The 23,652-nt window shown below is 37.1% G+C and overlaps 1 protein-coding gene across 1 annotated transcript in view; it reads right to left on the minus strand.

Annotated features, from left to right (window-relative positions):
- Nucleotides 1–23,652, minus strand: part of Tenm1 (teneurin transmembrane protein 1) — a 577,348-nt gene that overhangs the window by 492,684 nt on the left and 61,012 nt on the right. The window contains 2 exon segments of the mRNA XM_041639938.1: nucleotides 2,216–2,272; nucleotides 3,872–4,132. Coding sequence (XP_041495872.1) covers nucleotides 2,216–2,272; nucleotides 3,872–4,132 — 318 coding nt within the window.

Below are 23,652 nucleotides of genomic sequence, written 5' to 3' on the forward strand. Positions count from 1 at the left end.
TATGACAGTCTAGGACTCAGGCCCTAACAGTAGGCTGAAAAGGGAGTGTGAGAAGGGTATAATGAAAGAAGTATGATATCAAACTGGTACTCAGGCCTCAAGGTTCAGCTAGCTAATGCATATGCTTTTTTCTTAATAGAAAATTAAGTATTGATAGGTGTTAAAGGATTGTCTGGGGACAAAAGGGCAGGACTGAAAAACATAATAATATACTGATAGTTCTGTGAAAACCTAGAAAAATGTATCCATTTTTGTTACCTGTTATTTTCCCTCCTTGTTCAAATATTCCAACAGTCAAGTTAAGTTTTAGTTTAATTCTTTAGGGGTTAAAACATGTTACAGATTTAAATTAAATTTACAGCAACAAAACATGGTTGATAAAAGGGTAAAACATTTTTTTAAGACTTAGTCTATTGATTAAATGAAAGAAATCAATCTGTTTAGGCAATATTCTGAAAATGTAAGTAGAACCACTAAGTACCACTAAGTCGTACAGGACGCATGTGATGGACAGAGCCATAAACATCTTTGATTTCACTTCTTAGATTCATTCTTTTCGGGTTGATTAACTCACCTGAATTAACAATTTCCTTTATCTAAGCTTGTATGCCTCATTCACAGTAGTGAAACTTTAATCATCCTTAGGTGCTTCATAATATTGTTTCTATAGTGTCATCAATAATTGGAAAAAGAACAAAAAGTATAGGAAGTCAGAAACAAAATAAAGTGTCACTGAGACTAACTGAACCATGAAATAGGATGGCATGGAATCTGAACTGCTGAAACCTATAAATCAAAAATATTTTATGGATTTTTATGTTTCAAATATAGAATATATAAATTCAAGTTAATGAGTTAATGAGGTAAATACTCTGCTAGGCATGTTTTCATGAATGGATGATATCAGTGGGAAATAAATAGCTCCATTTACATGCAAACACAAAGTTAAATGAGTTGAATTTTTTTTCATTTAAATTAACATACATTTAGGAAAAGAAAAGCATTTACACTCTCAAGCTTTCTCTAAGAAAATACTGAATATAGGCCAGCCCTGATGATTATCATTTGAGAAGAATTGCAGTTTCTACACTAGTTGAACCTTATTATATGTTATAGATGAGATCTCGAGTTATATACTCCTTATTGGAAATAGTAGGAGTCAGAGTAAGACACACAGGACTCTAAGTAGAGCTGTTGAGTTTCACATCATATAAAATATGATTTAGGAGAGATGAAAGGATTAGAAGATATTCTACTATAAAATGGGTTTATACATTGTTGTTTAACCCTCTTGCAAAAAGGGCAGGAGGAGGAAAGGGAAGGGAGAAATGATAAGATTATGTTACAAAAGAAATAATGAAATAGAGGTAATAGGTCTGAGACTGAAATGAGAGCATCATATAATGATATGTTTGGGGATTTAGAAATGTTGATCCAACAACAATAATAAATATTACTACTGTCTATGTTTTAATTCCTATTCTAAGTTTTTATATTCTAACTACCGCATAATTTTTAATAAGTGTGGTTTGATGAAAGGACCTACCACAAGGTACAAACTGAGTCATGCAAATCATTTATAAATGTTGTTCTCCATATCATTCTTTAAAGGAACAAATTCAATGAGTACAACATGAAAACACACATAGTCATCAATGCCCCCTTCCTGAAGAATTGCAAAAACAAAAATCTTCATTAAATGATGACCTGCCTTTTGCTTTTTTTCTTTTTTAATGAGGTATTTGTAATTGATGACATGAACAAAATGCAATTGTAAGGCCAAGATAGCAGCATCTTGAGAGAAGGACGAAGGCTATCTGCTAGGCAGCACGAGAAAGTTATGACAGTATCAGATTTACATCACGGTAAAGCTAAAGCTATTCTAAATCCAAAACAAAATAACAAAACAAGAACAAGAACAAAAAGGTAGCTATTGTATTTAGGCACGAACCCCAAGACAAATCAATATTTTTCATGAAAGCATGTATTATCCTTATCGCTACCTGTCTTCCAGCTTCTCTTCATAAGCAAAATACACTCAATTAAAGGAGAAAAACAAGTCGGCGCATGGTCACTAGATTAATCTCTGATAATTTCATTTGTTTAGCCTTATGAGTTACTCGTTATTTGGTAAATATTCATTTTTCAGACTACGTAGGTGTCATTATTGATTGAGGTAAAAGTAACTTTTAGTCAAATATTTCAAAACACTTGCCTTGAGTAGAACCAGCTGGAGCCTCCATATCACAACAAACAGGAGAGAACTTAAAACCTGTAAGAATAAACATTTTACCAATTATTAATTGTCCTAGTTATCTAAGATTCCTAAAATTTCAACATGAAAATTGCATCAAGAATTTTTAAACATAATTGCATTAATGAAAAATTATCTATGTATGTATCATAAGATTTCCCCATTAATGCGTAGAAATCAATAGTGTTTATTGTTTTCAGAGTTGTGGAAACATTAGCGCTACTTAGTTCTTCATTTTTTCCTCATCCCTAAAATTAACCTCCCATAGAGGATCATATACAGATAGAATAGTACAGCCTAGGGGGACTTCTTTCTCAACGTTCGTTTCAACTGAGTGAGCTTACTGCAATCGTTTATGTGAGGGGCCATAACCAGCGTGGAAGAGATGAAGATATTGAAAAGAGACAGGTGTGTCTTTCAATTGACTAACAGATGACTAAAACTATGGACCCCAAAGAAATGGGAATTTCTCAAGGAATCTCATGCTGGAAGAAGAAAAGGGCACCAGCCAGCAGAGAATCTTGTCTCCCTGAATGAGATTTCAAACAGTTCTGAGAGGATTAGACTGAAACATAGAACATGATGCTTTCTGTGCAATTATTTGTTTTCATTTAAATTCTGTTCTTACAGGTATATATAGAATATTGAGTATATTTGTCTAATATCATCTTTCCCCAAATCTCCCTGTCCTTTTGTTCTCCTAGAAGAATGCATTTCTGTTTTCACATAAAAATATATAAATAATTTTTTGTAACTGTATAAAATCTAGGAACCTCAGATGAGAGGAACATATAGTATTTGTCATTTTAAAATGGTTTAAATCAGTTTGGATGGCATGAATGTGGATAAGAGGGAACTCATATAATATTGTGACAAAGAAAATGATAGGTAGACTAGATTAACTTGATTAATAATTGTTTAATGTGTCTATTATGAAATTATTTTTGATAGAGGCAGAAGAGCATACATTAAATAAGTTAACTCCTTCCTGAAAACTCAAAAAGCAAAACCATTTCATTTTCTAAACTGTATAAGGAAATCATATATAATTACAATATAATGATATTGCCGTTAGTAGTTATTGTCTGGCAAATGACTGATGTTTTTAAAATAATTGTGTTTGTGAAATGATTTCATTCTAATGTGGTTAATGTGAATCTGTTTATAAACTCAGCAAGTTAATTTGGATCAAAATAGAGAGCCCCTACAGAGAGTATGTGTGCTATATAATTGTTCATCTCATTGTTCACACACTGATATAAAGCCCAAATACAAGAAATGAGTACTTCCTAAAATAAATCCCACTGGGGTAGCTCTGGAAAATAAAAATGAAAATAAAAGGTGAGTAATGAATAAGACATTCACTATATTGCTGACTACATGAGATAATATCTCCAGGGGTTCCATAGAAATGAAGACTATTTTGTGTCGTTATAAATAAATGTGTCTATTTGCCAGATATTTAAGTATACTCCTTGTTCCTGGGAACCTGATAACATGTATTTGTATTCTGCATGCCAAATGAAAGATGGGCAGATATAGAAAGTGATAACAAAGCAAAGGGGGAAAAGCCATTCTTCCTGAATTTCATTTAAATTGCAGATGTAGCTTTCTTACCATTTTCCCCATCAGACTTCCTTTCATGGTCAGTGTCAGTCAAGGACAATGCAGAGTTGGCCCTGCTTGACAGACAGGAACTATGTTCTGACTTCATGCCTCTTATCCACATTCGCAGTGCATGGTCGGGTGATGCAGCACCTTCTGTCTCTGTGTCTACATCAGATCCCATGTCTAGCTGGTAGCCATGCCGAGAAACGCCATGCATGTCTGTCTGGTAGTCAGAGCACAAAGCAGGAGGAGTTTCACAGAATTCTATCTCTGAAAAGAAACAAAGTTCAGACAAAATAAGAGAGTATGTAAGTATGAACAAAATCACTAACTTTCACTTTTCTGTCCTCATGTCCCCTTCCCCACTGCTAGTAATTACGAGTTTTTGCAAAGTTAGAATTCTGGTCTTTTATTTATGGTAGCTAGAATTCTGGGCTTATTTTGCACTTCTGTTACTTAAGATTATGCTCACTTTGATTCTTACAAGGTTTGGGTTAAAAAAAAACATCCTCAAAATAGCTTATAGCTACAATATTTTGGTTGCACAAAATATAATGAAATAAGTGAGTACAATAAGTATAAAGTATAGAGAGATGCCCTCTAAAGCAATTTCTCTTAAAAATGAATATATGTGATCTATACAGCACACTTATGCTTAAAATAGCAAAATTATTTGCTTTTCAGAGTATGCCATGTATATTATATATAATCTAATAAGTAAAATAAAACTGAGAAAAATATTACATTCAAACAGACTACTCAAATATGTTAAACTCTAAAATTATGAGCAACTAATATTGTTTTCCACTATCTCTAAATGAGTTTAAGGTATATATTTTGCAAATTCTTTTGTTTTGTTTTAAAGCTGGAAGAAGACTGTATTTGAGCTTAAAGGAAAAAATCCCAGGGTGGGCAGTCTGTAACAACAAACAGCTAGCTAACTGGAGGAAGAGAGTGGAGAAGAGGAAAAACCATGTCATTGACGTAAGCCTGCAAGGACCATCACAAGACAGGGAAAAGAACTTTAGAGAAAGAATAAGGAAGTCCAAGGTGTTTGGGTAAACAGTACAGAAAAAGAACGAAGGAGAAAAGTTAAGCCTTTTGGAAAATTCAAATAGGGCAGACTTCGGAAGCTAGATGGCTCAGTTCTGAGAGAAACTGAGTGTGTGTGTGTGGGGGGGTATAATTATGACTTTGCTCTTTAAACAAATGAACAAACAACAACAACAAAGAAAACATACACAATAGACATGGCAATACTTCACAGTTTGTATTCTTTCCCCTTTCCTTCCAAATTTTACAATTTAATGTGGTTGGAATCAGTTACCATGTCATTTAATAAGAGAGAAAATAAAACCCAGTATGCTGATGGGATTTTCCCATTAGCCTACACCAAGCAGAAAACTTCTATTCCTGTTTTTATTTATTTATTTCTACAATATCCAACATGAGCATCATTTCTGCGAGAGACCGGTGAAGCCCCATCAATCTATTGCTTGAATATCTGGTATTCTGATTTATAATCAATTTATATTCAATTATGGCAAGGTGTCAAAAGGGGGGAGATGCTTTATCAATCCCTAATAAGTTAATGAAAATGACCACATGCCAAAACATATCATCTGAAATGTCCATGCAATACTTAGATAAGGTAATCCAGGGATGTAGTACACTATATAGGATTTTCTCAGATTGACATTGGAGATGGTACATCAATTGGCCCAAAAAAGGCTTAACTGACTGCATCTAATCCATAGTGCATATCAATAAAATGCAAACTCTAACATAAATTCAATTCTTTGAATACAGAAAATGTTTACTCTTAGACCATGTACTAGAAAAAATTTAGAATGCAAATTTCTTTGCTATAGTAACTATTTCTGGGATGTAAATGCTTCCTAAATAAGGGTTTTAGAAACCAATGTTTAATGCCAGTTTAATAACTGTTATGCTTCTAGTACTATGCTTTGTGAAACAGATATTACAGACAAATAAATCTACTATAATATCCGCCCACACTTCCTGGACATCCTACAGGGGCTATACTGCCTAAACCCCCTCTCTCTTCCTATCCCACTCAGCTTACATCCAGATCCCCACACCCCCTGTCTCCCTCCCTCCTTTGGGGCATAACGCCTCCCTGCCCAGCCTGCTAGGGCGCTGGGACCGAATCTGAACCGGGAGGACATAGGGGTGGCCGGTAGCTCCTTTGTTCCCATAGCCTGCCCGCAGCTAGCAGGGAGGGCCCTTTGTTCGCGAGCTAACCAAGCAGCGTGGAGTTTCGTTCTGGGCACCGAGTGAAACATCATTGTGGAGGAACATCTCTGGGGAGTGACATCACTGGGAAGGTACATCAGTGGGCAAGAAGACCTGATCCTATAAAAGAAGATCCAAAGGGGAGTATTGGGAGGAAGAGATGGGCAGACGCCAATGCAGGAATTCTCCCAACAATCTGACAAACAACACGAAACCACCAGAAGCCAGTGACCCCACAACAGGAGGACATGAACACCTTAATCAAGAAGAAGTAGAAAAATCTGACTTCATGAAAGTGATTGACACCCTTAAACAGCATCTAAAAAACGCCCTTATGGAAATGGATGAGAAGTATAATAGAAAGTTCGAGGAATTGAGTAAATCAGTGAATGATACCCTAGGAAACCAAGGAAAAACAATCAAGCAGATAAAGGAAACAGTTCATGACTTGAAAACTGAAATGGAGGCAAAAAAGAAAACACAAACAGAGGGCCGACTGGACATGGAAAATCTAGGTAAACGAATAGAGACTACAGAATCAAGTATAACCAGCAGAATACAAGAGATAGAAGAAAGAATCTCAGATTCTGAGGATAACATAGAGAAAATAAACACTCTGATCAAAGAAAACAGCAAGTCCAACAAACTCTCATCACAAAACATTCAGGAAATATGGGACACAATAAAAAGACCAAACCTAAGAATAATTGGAGTAGAAGAAGGAGAAGAAGTGCAGCTCAATGGTACAGAAAATATACTTAATAAAATTATAGAAGAAAACTTTCCCAACCTGAAGACAGATGTACCTATGAAGGTTCAAGAAGCATACAGAACACCAAATAGGCTGGATCAAAAGAAAACATCCCCTCGCCATATAATAATCAAAACACAAAATATACAGAATAAAGAAAGAATATTAAGAGCCACAAAGGAAAAAGGCCAAGTTACTTATAAAGGTAAACCTATCAGACTTACACCTGACTTCTCTATGGAAACCATGAAAGCCAGAAGGTCCTGGATAGATGTTCTCCAAAAATGAAGAGACCACGGATGCAAGCCCAGACTACTATATCCAGCCAAACTTTCATTCACTATAAATGGAGAAAACAAAATTTTCCAGGATAAAAACAAATTTAAACAATACGTAGCCACAAATCCAGCCTTACAGAAAATAATAGAAGGAAAATCACTAACCAAGGAGTCCAACAATGACCACAATAACTCAGACATCTAGAGACTCTTCACCAGCACAAATCAAAGAAGGAAAACATACAAACCCTACTACTTAAAAAGTGACCGGAGTTAACAACCACTGGTCATTAATATCACTTAATATCAATGGGCTCAACTCACCTATAAAAAGGCACAGGCTAAGAGATTGCATAAGAAAACAGGATCCAACATTCTGCTGTCTACAAGAAACACACCTCAACCACAAAGACAGGCACCTACTCAGAGTAAAGGGCTGGGAAAAGGCTTATCAAGCAAATGGACCTAAGAAACAAGCAGGTGTGGCCATACTAATTTCTAACAAAGTTGACTTCAAACTTAAATCAATCAGAAGAGAAGGAGAGGGACATTTTATACTCATAACAGGAACAATTCATCAGGAAGAAGTCTCAATCCTGAATATCTATGCCTCTAATATAAAAGCACCCACGTACGTAAAAGAAACATTACTAAAACTCAAGGCAGCCATCAAACCGCACACACTAATAGTAGGAGACTTCAACACTCCTCTCTCACCAATGGACAGGTCAATCAGACAGAAACCTAACAGAGAAATTAGAGAATTAATGGAGGTAATGAAGCAAATGGACTTAACAGACATCTATAGATTATTCCACCCAAAGAGGAAAGAATATACCTTCTTCTCTGCAGCTCATGGAACCTTCTCGAAAATTGACCACATACTTGGTAACAAAGCGAACTTACACAGTTACAAAAAAATATTAGTAACCACCTGTGTCTTATCAGATCACCATGGATTAAAGTTAGAATTCAACAACAATGCTACCCCCAGAAAGCCTACAAACTCATGGAAACTGAACAGTCATCTACCGAACCATACCTGGATTAAGGAAGAAATAAAGAAAGAAATTAAAGTCTTCCTTGAATTCAATGAAAATAAAGAAACAACATACTCGAACTTATGGGACACTATGAAAGCAGTCCTGAGAGGAAAGTTCATAGCACTAAGTGCCCACCTAAAGAAAACAGAGAAAGCACATATTGGAGACTTAACAGCCCACTTGAAAGATCTAGAAAAAAAAGAAGCAGACTCACCTAGGAGGAGAAGAAGACTGGAAATAATCAAACTGAGGGCTGAAATCAACAAAATAGAAACACAGAAAACAATCCAAAGAATCAATGAAACAAAAAGCTGGTTCCTGGAGAAAATCAACAAGATAGATAAACCCCTATCCAAACTAATCAAACGAAAGAGAGAGAACACGCAAATTAATAAGATCAGAAATGAAAAGGGGGACATAACCAGAGACACAGAGGAAATTCAGAGAGTCATTAGATCTTACTACAAAAGCCTATATGCCACAAAACTGGAAAATGTAAAAGAAATGGACGCTTTTTTAGATAAATACCATTTACCAAAACTAAACCAGGACCAGGTGAACAATCTAAACAGACCTGTAAGTCGCGAAGAATTAGAAGCTGTTATCAAAAACCTCCCTACCAAAAAAAGCCCAGGACCAGATGGTTTCAATGCAGAATTCTACCAGAACTTCCAAGAAGACCTAATACCTATACTCCTTAATGTATTCCACAATATAGAATCAGAAGGGTCATTACCAAATTCCTTTTATGAAGCCACAATTACTCTGACACCAAAACCACTCAAAGACTCACCCAGGAAAGAGAACTACAGGCCAATCTCACTCATGAATATCAACGCAAAAATCCTCAACAAAATACTGGCAAATCGAATCCAAGAACACATCCGAAAAATTATCCATTATGATCAAGTAGGCTTCATTCCTCAGATGCAGGGCTGGTTCAACATACGAAAATCTATCAATGTAATCCAGCATATAAATAAACTGAAGGAAAAAAACCATATGATCATTTCATTAGATGCTGAAAAAGCATTTGACAAAATTCAACATCCATTTATGTTAAAAGTTTTGGAGAGATTAGGGATACAAGGGTCATACCTAAATATAATAAAAGCTATATACAGCAAGCCGACAGCTAACATCAAATTAAACGGAGAGAAACTCAAAGCCATCCCGCTTAACTCAGGAACACGGCAAGGCTGTCCACTCTCACCATACCTCTTCAATATAGTGCTTGAAGTTCTAGCAATAGCAATAAGACAACATAATGGGATCAAGGGGATTCGAATTGGAAAGGAAGAAGTTAAACTTTTGTTATTTGCAGATGATATGATAGTGTACATAAGCGACCCCAAAAACTCCACCAAAGAACTTAAACAGCTGATAAACAGTTTTAGTAATGTGGCAGGATACAAGATCAACTCCAAAAAATCAGTTGCCCTCTTATACACAAAGGATAGGGAAGCAGAGAGGGAAATCAGAGAAGCTTCACCATTCACGATAGCCACAAACAGCATAAAATATCTGGGGGTAAATCTAACCAAGGAAGTGAAAGATCTATTTGACAAGAACTTTAAGGCATTGAAGAAAGAAATTGAAGAGGATACCAAAAAATGGATGGACCTCCCTTGCTCTTGGATTGGGAGGATCAACATAGTAAAAATGGCATTTCTACCAAAGGCAATTTATAGATTCAATGCAATCCCCATCAAGATCCCATCAAAATTCTTCACAGATCTGGAGAAGACAATAATCAACTTTATATGGAAAAACAAAAAACCCAGGATAGCCAAAACAATCCTATACAATAAAGGATCTTCTGGAGGCATTACCATCCCTGACTTCAAACTCTATTACAGAGCTACAGTAATGAAAACAGTGTGGTACTGGCATAAAAACAGAGAAGTCGACCAATGGAATCGTATAGAAGACCCGGATTTTATCCCACAAACCTATGAACACCTCATTTTCGATAAAGGAGCTAAAAGTATGCAATGGAAGAAAGAAAGCATCTTCAACAAATGGTGCTGGCACAACTGGATGTCAACCTGTAGAAGAATGAAAATAGACCCATATCTCTCACCATGCACAAAACTCAAGTCCAAATGGATTAAAGACCTAAATATCAGTCCGAACACACTGAACCTGATAGAAGAGAAAGTGGGAAATACCCTACAACAGATGGGCACAGGAGATCGCTTCCTATGTATAACCCCAGAAGGACAGACATTAAGGGCAACATTGAATAAATGGGACCTACTTAAACTGAGAAGCTTCTGTAAAGCAAAGGACACTGTCACTAAGACACAAAGGCAACCTACTGACTGGGAGAAGATCTTCACCAACCCCGCAACAGACAAAGGTCTGATCTCCAAAATATATAGAGAACTCAAGAAACTAGACTTTAAAATGCTAATTAACCCAATTAAAAAATAGGGGACTGAACTGAACAGAGAATTCTCAACAGAAGAAGTTCAAATGGCCAAAAGACACTTAACGTCGTGCTCAACTTCCTTAGCAATCAGGGAAATGCAAATCAAAACAACTTTGAGATATCATCTTACACCTGTCAGAATGGCTAAACTCAAAAACACCAAGGATAACCTTTGCTGGAGAGGCTGTGGAAGAACGGGTACCCTCATCCATTGCTGGTGGGAATGCAATCTTGTGCAACCACTGTGGAAGTCAGTGTTTCGGTTTCTCAGGAAATTTGGGATCAACTTACCCCTGGACCCAGCAATACCACTCTTGGGAATATACCCAAGAGATGCTCTATCAAATGACAAAAGCATTTGTTCAACTATGTTCATAGCAGTATTATTTGTAATAGCCAGAACCTGGAAACAACCTAGATGCCCTTCAATGGAAGAATGGATGAAGAAAGTATGGAATATATACACGCTAGAGTACTACGCTGCGGTAAAAACAATGACTTCTCGAATTTTGCATGCAAATGGATGGAAATAGAAAACACTATCCTGAGTGAGGTGTCCCAGACCCAAAAAGATGAATATGGGATGTACTCACTCATAATTGGTTTCTAGCCATAAATAAGGACCAAGGAGTCTACAATAGGTGAACCTAAAGAAGCTAAGGAAGAAGGTGAACCGAAGGAAAACATATAGTTGTCCTCTTCGCTAAGGGAAGTAGACCAAATTTCCAGGGAGAAAATGGGATCTTGGGGGTGGGGTGGGATGGGGGTAAGGGGAGATGGGGAGAGAAAAGGTAGAAGGGAAGGAGGGGGGACCTGGGAAACGGGAGAATTGGGATAAAGAAAAGGTGGATAGGGGAGCACGGAACCACAATTCTTAGTTAAGGGAGCCACTTTAGGGTGGGCAAGCGACTTGACCCTAGAGGGGCTCCCTAGTGCCCAAGATGAGGTTCCCAGTTAGTTCCTTGGGCAGCTGAGGATTGGGAACCTGAAATGACCCTATCCTAGAGCAATACTGACGAATATCTTGCATATCATCATAGAATCTTCATCTGGTGATGGATAGAGATCAAGACAGTGACCCACACAGGAGCACTGGACTGAGCTCCCAAGGTCCCAAGGAGGAGCAGAAGGAGGGAGAACATGAGCAAAGAATTCGGGACCACGAGGCGTGCATCCACCCACTGAGACAGAGGAGCTGATCTACGGGGAGCTCACCAAGGCCAGCTGGACTGTGACCGAGGAAGCATGGGATAAAACCGGACTCTCTGAACATGGCGAACAATTAGGGCTGATGAGACACCAAGGACAATGGCAGGGGGTTTTGATCCTACTTGATGTGCTGGCTTTGTGGGAGCCTAGCCAGTTTGGATGTTCACCTTCCTAGATATGGACGGAGAGGACCTAGGACTTAACACAGGGCAGGGAGCCCGGACTGCTCTGTGGACTGGAGAGGGAGGGGGAGAGGAGTGGGGGGAGGGGGAGAGGGGTGGGAGGAGGGGGAGAAGGGTGGGAGGAGGGGGAGAAGGGTGGGAGGAGGGGAAGGGAAATGGGAGGCTGGGAAGAGGTGGAAACTTGTTTTTTGTTTATGTTTTTTTTCTTCTTTTCGCAATTAAAAAAAATTTTAAAGTAAAAAAAAATCTACTATAATGTATTATAAAATTTAATAACAATTAACCCTTTTGCAGTTGGAAGTCACTGCTCAGAATGCTACTTTGAAATTTCACAGATTAGCTTCTTTACAAATACATATACTTTTCTACTAGAATTTATGTCAAGTTCAAAGAAATGTTTTAAAGATAGTTATGGTTTCACTTATCAAACACAAAACCTTACTAAATCATGCTTTTTCTGCTATAAGGTTAAAAAGCAAAGTCCATTTTGCTGAATGTAAATCTTAGGAATTTTGGAATAGTCATGCTAATTTTATCACGATTCTTTATTGAATACTACAATATTGGTGTTGCTACAATAACTTGCTAACAATCATGTCAGCTCACAACTGTATAACTGTAAGAGAAGAATGCAGCATAGCCTTTTAAACACACATCCTTTCCTTCCCCTAGGATTAGCTGTTCTCAAACTTGCTTACCTGAGAATCGCTTCCAAGTCTTATTAAAACATAGATTGTTGTACCTTACACACACTTCTACCCTACTCTCTGGTTTAATGTCTGATACAGCAAGTATGCAGTTGGGCAACATAGTTTGAATTTAGGAGGACTTTAATGTGAGGCCTATAGTCATCATAGGAAATACAGTTTGAAAACTTCTATCCTAGAGATTTCTCTGAAGTTAATGGGAAAAGGAGAGTAGTGAAGTTACAATAGATTTTGTCAGGCCAGCTTGAATTCTGGGAACAAAGAAAGAAAATATTTGCTCTGAATGAATGTGAAATGCCTCCATTTATTTTTTTTTTCATAGATTCAGAGAACTAATTAGGAAACTCACTTCCCAAAACATTGACTTATATTTAGTTTCCCTCAGGTGATGGCACTTGAGAAGTGACTTTCCACTGATTTTTAATATGAGCATCTGAGTCATGGTATTTGTTGAAAAAGATGAGTAAATGCTAATAGACGACCACTTGCCATTCTAGATTGATGAAACCCTGGGATAAGAATTTTTTTCCCCAAGGAAGCACTGACAGATGTAGGCAGGCTCCATTTTTGTTAACGAGATTTACTGTCTGACTCAAAATGAAATTTGAACATTGACTTGTTCCCTTCAAACTAAATTTCGTTTAATGTTATCAAAATTGTACAAGATAACCAATCTTTTTTTTCTATTGGAATTAGAAAACATTTTGAAAACAAAGACTAAGTCACAAATAGTCTAATTAAGTAAGTTAGACAAATGTATTCTTTCTTCAACAAACTGTAGTTGGAAAGATCTTTGCAAGCAATTAGTTGTTCTTTTTATGAAGCAGTAAAGGAGACAAAGCTAGATTGAGTGTGAAATTGCAGAGAAAGAAACATTTAACTTGTCACCATAAGTAATGTTCATCTAGCGGCTTTACTTCTTTTTTTGAAGTCAGAGTTATCACTGCAAAATATTTTCTTAAATACACAAAAGTCTGAATTCTGCTTAAAAATCCCCATAGGACGCATTATTTAACAAGCACATCAATGGACCCTTAGTGGTTGTTTTTAGCCTTGCTCACACAACCTTGTTACCTAAAATGCAGCATACTCCCTAGAGGAGAAAAAGTTCAACTGGGTTTATTGTAGACCCGTTCCTACCAAAAAGCTGTTCACAAGAGAAATAAATGTATACTCCTAAAACAACTAAGGTTTAAATGGCTAGACTGGTAACATGAGAAACTACATTCCAAGAAGAAAATAGGATAGATATGTTCAATAAGTGTATCTGCAGTTTCATGCATGTATTTCTAATTTTTATTCTAAGAAAAATGTGTTTTTATCCATATTTCAAGAGTTACATAGGAGAGGTTAGAAGAGTGAAACTGTAATTTTTAAAATGGGTAATAGGTTTGAAGGAGACATTTCAAAATAAATGATACAAGAATGACTAATAAATGAATAAAAACATGTTTAACACAGCTATCAGAAAAATACAAACTAAAACCACAATCTAATGCAAGCATATATGGCCTAGGATAAAACACAAGCAAAAAGCAGAAATATCTTACTGTTTTAGTCACTGTTCTATTGGTGTGAAGAGACACCATGACCAAGGCACTCTAATGAAAGAAAGCTTTTAACTGGGGGCCTTGCTTTTAGTTTTACAAGTTTAGTCCATTATCACTATGGCAGGGAGAGTGGTGGAGGGTAAACATGGTGTTGAAATAGCTGAGAGCTATATCCTGATCCACAAGCAGAGAAGCTGAGAGAGGGAGTGAGGAGACCGGGGGATAGGGGACAGAAAGACAGAGACAGAGAGTGAGACTGGACACATTCCCTCCAACAAGGTCACACCTATTCCAACAATGTCAAACCTCATAATCTTTCTAATTCCTTCAAACAGTTCCACGTTCTGGTGACTAAACATTCAAATATATGAGCCAATGGAGGCCAATTCTTACTGAAACAACCACACATACCAAGTGCTAATAAGGGTGGAGAGTAATACAAGTCTCACCACGGATGGCAAAAGCAAACTGGTATACCACTTTGGAAGGCAGTTTAGCAGCTTCCTATAAATTCGATTTGTATTTACCAGGAGAGCAGTTGTGCTCCCGGACATTAATCACAGAGAAATGCAAGCTTCGAGAAACATTTTGCATACATTTGTTTATTGGTATATTTATTTGTTTATTGTAATAGGTACAAACTAATAATGATGCAATTCTATTTAAAGAAGTAAGCGAATAAACCAACAATAATGTAATTGAAATGTTAGTCACCCCTAATAAAGGATGGGACTTTTGATGGACATCAACAAGATTAACAATCCAGATAAGCACCTGGAATAAAAGACAATAGATAATACATCGACATTCTGTGTTTCTACTTATTAAATATCTTAAAAATATAAACGAATGTATGGTGAATGGTTCTGCTAATGTGACCCAAAACTACTTCAGAATGAAACAGATTATTTCAAATTACAGTTCCAATCACAACCCATCATTTCAGGGAGGCAAGGCAGGAATTTAAAGCAGGAATCTGAATACAGGAACTCAGTGTGTGTGTGGGGGGGATGCAACTTTCTGTCTCACCGATTCTAATGATTGTGCCTAATAGCTTCCTTATACAGACTAGAGATGGTGTCTCCCACAGTGAGCTGGGCCCTCTCACATTAATCAATGATCAAGGCATTTCCCCATAGGCAGGGCCATAGGCCAATCTGATCTGGACAATCCTTTAATTGAGATTCACTCTTCTCAGATGACTTTTGGTTGTTTTAAGCTGAAAATTAAAACTACCAGGATATCTACCTATTGTATTTATTGTGATAACAATTTCACATATACCATAGGGTACTTTTGGCAAAGGAGATTTACTATATTTGTTTACTATATTTTTTTCTGATGGGATGTTACATCAAAAGTCATGAAGACATAGAAGGGGATTTAAGTCAATCCATCTTCACAGATGGAACCAAGAGTCTCAGATCTGGAAGCAGATCCTGATCCTTTCACCTCAGCTGAAGAAAGTGCAAGGAACATGAACTGAAATATTCTATTACTTATATCTAAACCAAGAGACAGTTAAAGTTAAAGGGTGTATATTATTTTAGTGATCTTCTAGGGCTCAGTATTTTCCTAGGGACATCAACAAATTAAAATCATGTTTAGATTGAAAGTAGGATGAAATTCATCACTACTGAATCTTGCACAGCTACATGAGCCTCCAATAGTAGGGGATCATGACACATTTTGTCACCCTTGGATACTTGTATTGATGAAAAGAAATTAATTACTTAAATATTGAGGTGCTGCATAAAATGAGGTACTGAGTTTTCCATCTGAATACAGAGGTTGACTTTTAGGTGGCAAGTGGGGAAAAGTAATTTATCAAAACTAGAACAGGAAAGTAATATTGTCTACATCACCATTTTTATTGAAATGCTATTTCTAAGCTTTTGAAAGTTTCAAAAATTCATTATCCTTAAAATTCTACCCATTAACATTCCAAAAATCTTCAAGGCATCATGATCCAGACGAATATTGTGAGGTCAAAGAGCATAGTTATTTTAGCTGATTGAAATTTGGGACATTTAATATATAAAGAGTATAGACTATTTCCAAAATAATGGATGGTAATGAAATTATTGTTTTAAATTTTGCATCAGGACAAGTCTTATGAATTATATAGAAATGAAAGTTATTAAGTACCTATGTGGTTTTTAAAATAAATCACTTGAGGGAATTCAGATTCTTCTATTATAAAATGTATAGCAACCTCTCAAAATAAAACTCTAAAGGGCAAGTTGTTCTGAGCTACTGTAACTATAATATGAGACTCTCAGGAAAATGTAAGTGGTCAACAATTAAATAGAAAAAGTTTTGTGATGAATAAGTCACATAGAATCTAAATAAGTTCTTGTGTTATTATTAGAAAACTCAGTGTATTAAAGTACTGGTGCAGCCTGGGTAATTGCTTGGAATTACTCTTTGATTAATATACAGAATATTTAAAATATTAAATGTAAAAAAACTGTGTAAATGCTTACTCAGTAAACAATAAAATTACCACTTTACAATCAGCCTACAAATAGAACTCTGTTATAATGAATTCACACAATTGAAAAATATTATTGACCACTTAATAATCCATTACTGGTTCTAGGGAACATGCAATGGTTTATTGAAGTCTCTAGTAAGAAATACAGAGAAAATAATTAGCAGTCCTTGACATGAGACAAATAATTTTCACTACTGGAAATCATTTTCTGCTGATCAGTTTGGAGGCTTTCAAAGGAAAATATTACATTTTCAAACAAATCAGTTCATCTGAGGGTCCTCCAACACAGCTTCCCTGAAACCTCAGTCAATATCAACTCAAGAAAACATAAACAAGCAGCCTTCAAGGGTTTTTCTTAAAGGATTAGTCCAATTTTTTAATTTCCTTTTCTTTTTATGAAAAGCCTTTATCAATCGTTTGCTGCTGCACGAGGCAGTGACCAGAAAGAAGTTTGCAAGACTATATTATGTCCTTTGCAAAGTTCCACAGAGAGTCTTTTTAAAGGTCCTAATGATAGCAAAGTAATAAAGGCATGTCATCCAAACCCAACCTTTAGTTTCAGAGTAGGGGCTCATCAGTCCTGTCTGGGGTATTGGACTGGGAGAAGGAGTGATCTGAATGTGTAGGACTGAGGCTTATGGCTGTCTAGGACATAAATAAAATAACCATGGTCCCCGGAGCTCTATTTTCTCTTTGCATTTCCAAGTGCTGATGATGTCTTATTTCACTTTCAAGATTTTCCCATCTGTTTGGTATATCGAAAAGGACACCAACAAATCCCTGCAGGGTTTAAACCCGGAAGTATAAACATTGATCATCTGTAAGAAACTGCTTACCTGGCAACATCTCAGAACATAGTTAAAAAAAAAAAACTAGTCTGATGCCAAAAAGAGTGCTCCCAGAAGTAGAATGAAATACTAATCTGTAAAATAATAGCCCTCATCAGAGAAGCCCAACAAATAACTGTACAAAGTCAAAAAAGAGCGATGAGATAGGAACCTGGAGGAAATCTACACAAATTCTGATCACACTTAGAGGCAGACCAAAGCAGTCCTCAATCTAAAGAGAGGAAAGAAATTTACTGTGGGAGTAAGCAAGTGCTAACTATTTCCTCAACTAATTCACTTCTTAGAAAGCTCTTCCTTCTGACTGGATTCACATAAGATAAGAGGACTTGCTTAGAAACTAATGCAACAGTAACTGAGAGAGTGACAATCAGTCTTTGTGACAAGAGCCTGGAAAGCACATCAGGGACCATAAAACATAGTGGGATGTCCTGGACAACAGCAGAAAGTTGATCAATGAGAACTTGCACATGCTGGCTTTATTTCAACATTTTGAACAAGACAAGGACTTCCTGGCTTAAATGAGAAATTTTCAGGGCTACTGAACACTGCAAGTACGTGGTGTTCAATGGCCCTAAAAATTTCTCATTTCTTACTTGTGTTGGTCCAATTTTCTGGCTGTACATAACACTTTGGGGCCTGATTCCTTATTGCCCAGCATGGTCTTCCAGGTTTGGTTGTGTATTTCCATTATGCTCACTAAGCATGCGAAGCTGTTCGCTCCGTGTGCTGTGCTTGTGTGTGTGTGAAATTTTAAGCTACATTAATCTACTGTATAATTCCATATAAGGAGTGACACCATTAAAGATACTTAGGAGAGCTTCACATATATACTCAAAAGGCAAACAATATGAATTCTGATAGCATTTGTTTTGTGATAAATGAGAAAAATGTCAAGATACCTGAGTGATTGCTCACGAGGAGCTACTGAATAAACTACATTCCACTTTATTGTTCTTATTTACACCTTTCAAAGGCATTCTATTTATGTTTGCCTCTGTGTCACTGAGCATGTCCTGCCAAGCACCTAAGATTCTTCTCTTTGATCTTTAACTACTCTGATGCACCTATGCAATCTGTCCCAGCATCCTCAGAAACTTTTATCTAAATGTCTTCCATCCAGTAATTTTAACTTTCACAATAATACTTAGAACCTTATTTTATACTTTTATACATGACCGCATATTTTTCTCATTATTTATATCATATATTGTCTCTTGAGTTAGACGGTTACCTCCTATACAGTATAATATTGTCAACATTTCTGATGTCTCTCAATATTAAAAGCTGTATGCTCCTGGATCATCCAAAAGAAGTAGACTATAGGCAAGCATACTGTAACAAAGGCCCTAGGAATTAGGATTATTTCAATAAATGCAAGGTTGAGTATGAATAGGGGTGACCTGCAAGAGTCCAGGTGTCAAAAATTAAGACATATAATTTAGAAGAAAGACTATCTCCTACCTCCCATAACTAGGGTCCATAGAGAAATCTGCACACACATATTTCCTGACTTAATTTCATCTTTTCTATAAATTGCAATACTATTATAAGAAAAGTAAATACTGATTAAGAATTTATCTACGTAGTTTTAGTCTAACTGTAAATAAATAACTTAAAATTTCTCTTTATGTACTATGTCATTTTCTCGTAGTCAGAGTGGAATTTTGGAACCAGAACTGGACTTTATGGCCAGGGATGGAGGTATTAATACTACTCATAAAAATATAGGCTTATGGACATTTTAATTTGCTTACCTGTAACAATTATTTCTCTATGAATATAAATGACAAGGCAAGGATGTCAACACCTCCTTATATATACATAAATATATAAAACCAACAGAAAAAGGTTAATTATCAACTGCTGTGATCTGTGCAACACTAAATAGATTGAGATAACTTCACTTCATCTTAGACAAATTCTAGCCAAAGAATTATTACATGTCAAAATTTTTAAATCAAAAAGAAATATGAAAGTACTATTAAAAGGGTTAAAATCGTGGATATAATGGTGACACAAAATGGTTTTGCTAAACAAAAATGCTTAGTAATTCAATTTCGAAGTTGTTGTTTCACTAAATCATCTATGAATTTCCAATAACTGATTATTTCTGAAAATCTGGCAAGAAAGAAAGGACAGCAGGCTATTATCTATGGATTTGGGGAAATAAACAATTTACAACAATATTAGTCTAATGTAGAGTAAGCCTTCTTGATACTCAGATGGAAATAGTCTCCCAGAGGAATACCATTCATTATAATGAGTTACAAAATCACTTCTTAGGAAAATTCTTCAGAGTTATACTCTAGAATATTGGACTGGAGGGATGTACTGGAACCAGTTAAAAGCTCTTAGTAAAGCCAGCACATTAAGTAGGATCAAAACCCCCTGCCATTGTCCTTGGTGACTCATCAGCCCTCATTGTTCGCCATGTTCAGAGAGTCCGGTTTTATCCCATGCTTTTTCGGTCACAGTCCAGCTGGCCTTGGTGAGCTCCCCGTAGATCAGCTCCACTGTCTCAGTGGGTGGATGCACGCCTCGTGGTCCCGAATTCTTTGCTCATGGTCTCCCTCCTTCTGCTCTTCCTTGGGACCTTGGGAGCTCAGTTCAGTGCTCCTGTGTGGGTCTCTGTCTCTATCTCTATCCATCACCAGATGAAGATTCTATGATGATATGCAAGATATTCGTCAGTATTGCTCTAGGATAGGGTCATTTCAGGTTCCCAATCCTCAGCTGCCCAAGGAACTAACTGGGAACCTCATCTTGGGCACTAGGGAGCCCCTCTAGGGTCAAGTCTCTTGCCCACCCTAAAGTGGCTCCCTTAACTAAGAATTGTGGTTCCGTGCTCGCCTATCCACCTTTCCTTTATCCCAATTCTCCTGTTTCCCAAGTCCCCCCTCCTTCCCTTCTACCTTTTCTCTCCCCATCTCCCTTTACCCCCATCCGCTGGCTTTGTGGGAGCCTAGCCAGTTTGGATGTTCACCTTCCTAGATATGGACGGAGGGGGGAGGACCTAGGACTTACCACAGGGCAGGGAACCCGGACTGTTCTGTGGACTGGAGAGGGAGGGGGGGGGAGAGGAGTGGGGGGAGGGGGAGAAGGGTGGGGGGAGGGGGAGAAGGGTGGGAGGAGGGGGAGAAGGGTGGGAGGAGGGGAAGGTAAATGGGAGGCTGGGAGAAGGTGGAAACTTGTTTTTTTGTTTATGTTTTTTTTCTTCTTTTCGCAATAAAAAAAAGCTCTTAGTAAAATACATTTAAGCTTTTCTTAAGAGAAACTTTGTTTTTCTTTCTCATTAGTCAGTTTTGTAAGTTACACAATGCAGTGATCACAACAGTGAGTTAAGAAAGTATGCTCTTGAGTGCTTTTGATGATGTAACCATGTAAGTGGGCAAAAGTTGAGTAAATAACTATTTGGAGACCCATTAGGAAGTTTTACATTTGAACCTCCTTCAAAGTAAAATATTCAGTTATGTCTAGTACTTCAACATTCAGCCAGCAAAAACTGACAGAGAGTATATGCTTTAGTTTGTTCCAATACTTGTTTAAATAACTTGGCTATGAAACAACTGGCCTAGAATAAGTGACTGTATTTTAAAGAGACACTTTATTGACCAGAGTACTAAACCAATGGACACAAGAAATTGGAATTTCTCAGAAAACCTCATGCTTTGAGATCGTAATACAGCCAGAAAGAGCTTCACACTGCTGCAGAGACAAATGGTGGGCCAATGGTGCATGGGAATGCACCTTGATTTAGACTGTTACAATGTAAACATTCCATTACATCTCTTTGTCCCTATTTCCTACGATGCCCTATTAAATAAATTTAATTGTCTGCGTTTTTACTAATGAATGTGGCTGTTCCAGCTGGCTTATAGAGGACAAATAAACAATCATAGACAGCTTCCTGGTGCACAGAGTTGACCCCAGGTTGGATAGCAACAGCTGTTTCCATTTCAGTCTTGTTACTATCCTTTTTTTAAGGTAGTTTGAGAGCAAATTTGGTTTTAGGACTAGTTAGAACTTCATATTTTATAAACATAAATGTTTACCTGCTATATGATAGAATGTTCTATCCATCAGTTCTTACCAGAGAGAAATGAAATTGCTTACTAATATAGGAATGCATATTTAAATGCTTATTGCAGGCTTAGTTGGGAGAGGTGAAAGTTGGAAATAACTAATAAGGCCTCAACAGAAGAAATTCAAATTACGTACATCCACATACTTAGATAGTACTGAGACATTAAAAGGGGAAGAAAACGTATTTACACATAACAACAGCAAACAATATTAAATATTTATAGTGGATAAATGTTAAAGTAATTATCCTGAGTTAAAGAAGCCAAACAAAGCCTGACATGGTGCATGACTACAATTCTCATACTGTATGTGGGGAAGCAGTAAGATTATAAGTTTGATGTCAACCTAAGCTACAAAATGAGACTGTATCTGTGATAGCTACCATTGTTTGTCAGCTTGACAGAATTTAAAATGGCCCAAGAAGCAGTTTCAGGCAAATGTAAGGAAGTCTTTAGATTAGGATAGGATCTGAGCATTCCTGTGAGGTTCTACCTACATGAAGTTCATTGAAATGGGAAGACCTATCCTGATAGAGGGCTGCACCAATCTCCTGGCTTGTGTTTTGTTCTGTATAAAAGTAGAAGAAGCTCACTGAGTGGGAGCATTCATCTCCCTCTACTTCTTGACTATGAATACTGTAATCTGAAACTATGCTTTTATTTCCTGGCTGCCTAGACCCAAACAATCACTTTATTAATTACAACACTGTTTGACCAAGGACTCAGATGTATCCATAGCTAGTTCTTACATCTTAAATTAACCCATTTATATTAATCTATATATTGCCACAAGGATGTGGCTTACTGGTAAGGTTCTGGCAACTTTCTTCTTTGGCGGCTACATGACAGCTCCCTGACTCTGCCTACTCTCTCTATCTTTGTTTGTATTTCCTGCCTAGCTTTCCTCTGCTAAGCCATTGGCCAAACAGCTTTATTCATCAACCAATAAAAGTAACACATACAGAAGAGCATTCTACATCAGAATACAATGTGCCAGCTATGTCCTGATACTTAAGCTGAAGACTTTCCTAACATGGTGGTATGTATCCTTGAATTTTAGACAAATTAAACACTTCCTTAGTATTCTTTGGTCAGGCAATTTTTTCTTTATGTAATGCTTTTATACATCTCTGAGAATTTCATAGGATGTGTTTGGACCACATTCATTCCCCTTTTCCAATTTCTCCCAGATCCTCTCCTATATCACTATCTACGCAAGATCCCAAGGTCATGCTGTCACCCCAGCTGCATGTGTGTGTTTGTGTGTTTTATAAATGTAAAGAGTGTTGTTTTTGTATTGGCCAACTACTCCTTGGGCCTGCCATGGAGTATTGTCAATATACAGAGTGTCACACCATTGAAAGAAACTGACCTTCTGTCTCCTAGTCAGAATCAAATGCCAATAGCTCTTCAGCTATGGATGAGAATCCGTGTCCACCTCCTCTCCTACTCCATGCTTGAATTTTGTCTGGCTATGGTGTTTGTGTAAACTTTCTGCATGCTGCCACAATTTCTTTGAGTTCATGTGTGCATCTGCTCTCCTGTATCTGGAAAACTCTGTTTCTTTGGCATTACCTACTACCTCTGGCTCATAACAACCTTTCTGTTCTACTCCTCTGTGAAGTTTCCTGAGCTTTTGATGGAGGAACATGATATGTACCATTGAGTACTGGACACACTGTAATATCTTATTCTCTACAAGTTGAACCATTGTGGTTCTCTGTATTAAATGCCATCTATTGTATTTTGCATACAAATGGATGGAAATAGAAAACACTATCCTGAGTGAGGTAAGCCAGACCCAAAAAGAGGAACATGGGATGTACTCACTCATATTTGGTTTCTAGCCATAAATAACGGACATTGAGCTTATAATTCGCGATCTTAGAGAAGCTAAATAAGAAGGTGAATCCAAAGACAAACATATAGGCATCCTCCTGAATATTAACCTTC

The sequence above is a fragment of the Microtus oregoni genome, unplaced genomic scaffold, assembly GCF_018167655.1.
Source record: "Microtus oregoni isolate MIOR12 unplaced genomic scaffold, Mior012 000061F_ref0000440, whole genome shotgun sequence".
NCBI classification, from domain to species: domain Eukaryota; kingdom Metazoa; phylum Chordata; class Mammalia; order Rodentia; family Cricetidae; genus Microtus; species Microtus oregoni.